At 37.2% G+C, this 1442-nt stretch overlaps 1 protein-coding gene across 1 annotated transcript; it reads right to left on the reverse strand.

Annotated features, from left to right (window-relative positions):
• Positions 1-220: 220 nt before the first annotated feature.
• On the reverse strand, positions 221-751 carry LOC141691905 (uncharacterized). Its single transcript, XM_074496655.1, has one exon. It carries the CDS (start codon positions 749-751, stop codon positions 221-223), a length of 531 nt encoding a protein of 176 aa, XP_074352756.1.
• Between the last annotated feature and the right edge of the window lie 691 nt (positions 752-1442).

A 1442-nucleotide genomic window follows, 5' to 3' on the forward strand; every position in this document is an offset into this window, starting at 1 on the left:
CATTACATGTAAGATGAAATAATTGAGAAAATGTTTGTATAAGAATAAACTACTATCAAAACATAACATAAGTTATAATATGTAATGGTAAAGAGCAATGTATTTTATACAGTAAAACATTTTCCCACCATCACATTTACATAATTACTTAATCACAATACTGTATTTTTACACATACATAAAATCAAACAAACTAAGCTTCTAGAAGGCCGTAAAAAACTTATTTGTACACAACGTTTTGGGTTAAATTTGTAGCTGCACTAGACTCATCATCAACAGATATAGTGAGGCCAGTGGGTGATGTTACTCGACTAATAGAAATATAGTACCGTCCATGAGTGAAAACTGACTTAGGTAAGTATAGCCCAACTGTCTTAAGGGAGTGACCTTTAGATTTATTGATGGTCATGGCATAACATATTTGTAGAGTCATTTGCTTCCGTACCAATTTAAATGGCATTTTTGTATCCGAGGGAGAAAGCTCCATACGTGGAATGAAATGCTTCGAACCAACAAAGGTACCACAGATGACCTCACACTCCACACAGAATCTCAGGCATTTGGTCACAATCATCCTTGTATCATTAGACAAACCTAGGGTTTGGTTCAAATTACGCATTAGCATAATAACAGCCCTAACCTTAAGTTTCAGATCATGAGGTGGCATCCCAGCAACATTTAAGGAGTTCAAATACTCTACTGGGAAGGCTTCATTCAGATCCTCATCTCCCACCAAATTCCTCTGCAACATCAACACTAAAATAGGACACAAATTCTCATGGGAGCTTGTCTATAATAAGCGAATTGAGGTGGCCCATAGTCTGGTTGGTAGGCGTCAAAATAGCTCTCTCGCTCAAGTACTGTGAACTGTGCCCTTCGTGAGAAAAATTAGGACACGTGCTACAAATCATGTTCATCAGTCTCTCTAATTTGGAAAGAATATGAGTAGTAATTCTTCAGAGACAAAAACCCACGTGCTTTGCAAGAACTATCATCGGTCTTTTGAAATTTTATCTTGGGGTGAAATCCATCTTCTCCACGTGGAAAGAGTAAAGGGTACTGTAAAGACATCAACTTCGGATGAACATAAGAAACATGGACTAAACCTTTACTTTTTTCATTGACAACTATATCACGGTTGCCACACGTTTCTTCAGTATTGGCAACCATAATGCCAGCAACTTCATCAGTACTAGAAATATGACACTCTCTTCCACTTTCAGATCTAATAACTTGCAGTGTAATCTGCAGCTCAACAATTTCATCGCTTCCATACAGATCACGCTGCTGCCTAAACTCACCAACCAATTGATTTGTTTCATCTAACATTGTTATAAGACCTTTTAAAACCTCTTTATCAAAACTTTCTCGGTCCTGAACACTAACCCACCGAAGACGATTATCAACTTCGTTAATGGTGTCATAAATGTAAAGTTGACAAA

The sequence above is a fragment of the Apium graveolens genome, chromosome 10 (assembly GCF_009905375.1).
Source record: "Apium graveolens cultivar Ventura chromosome 10, ASM990537v1, whole genome shotgun sequence".
Classification (NCBI taxonomy): Eukaryota; Viridiplantae; Streptophyta; class Magnoliopsida; order Apiales; family Apiaceae; genus Apium; species Apium graveolens.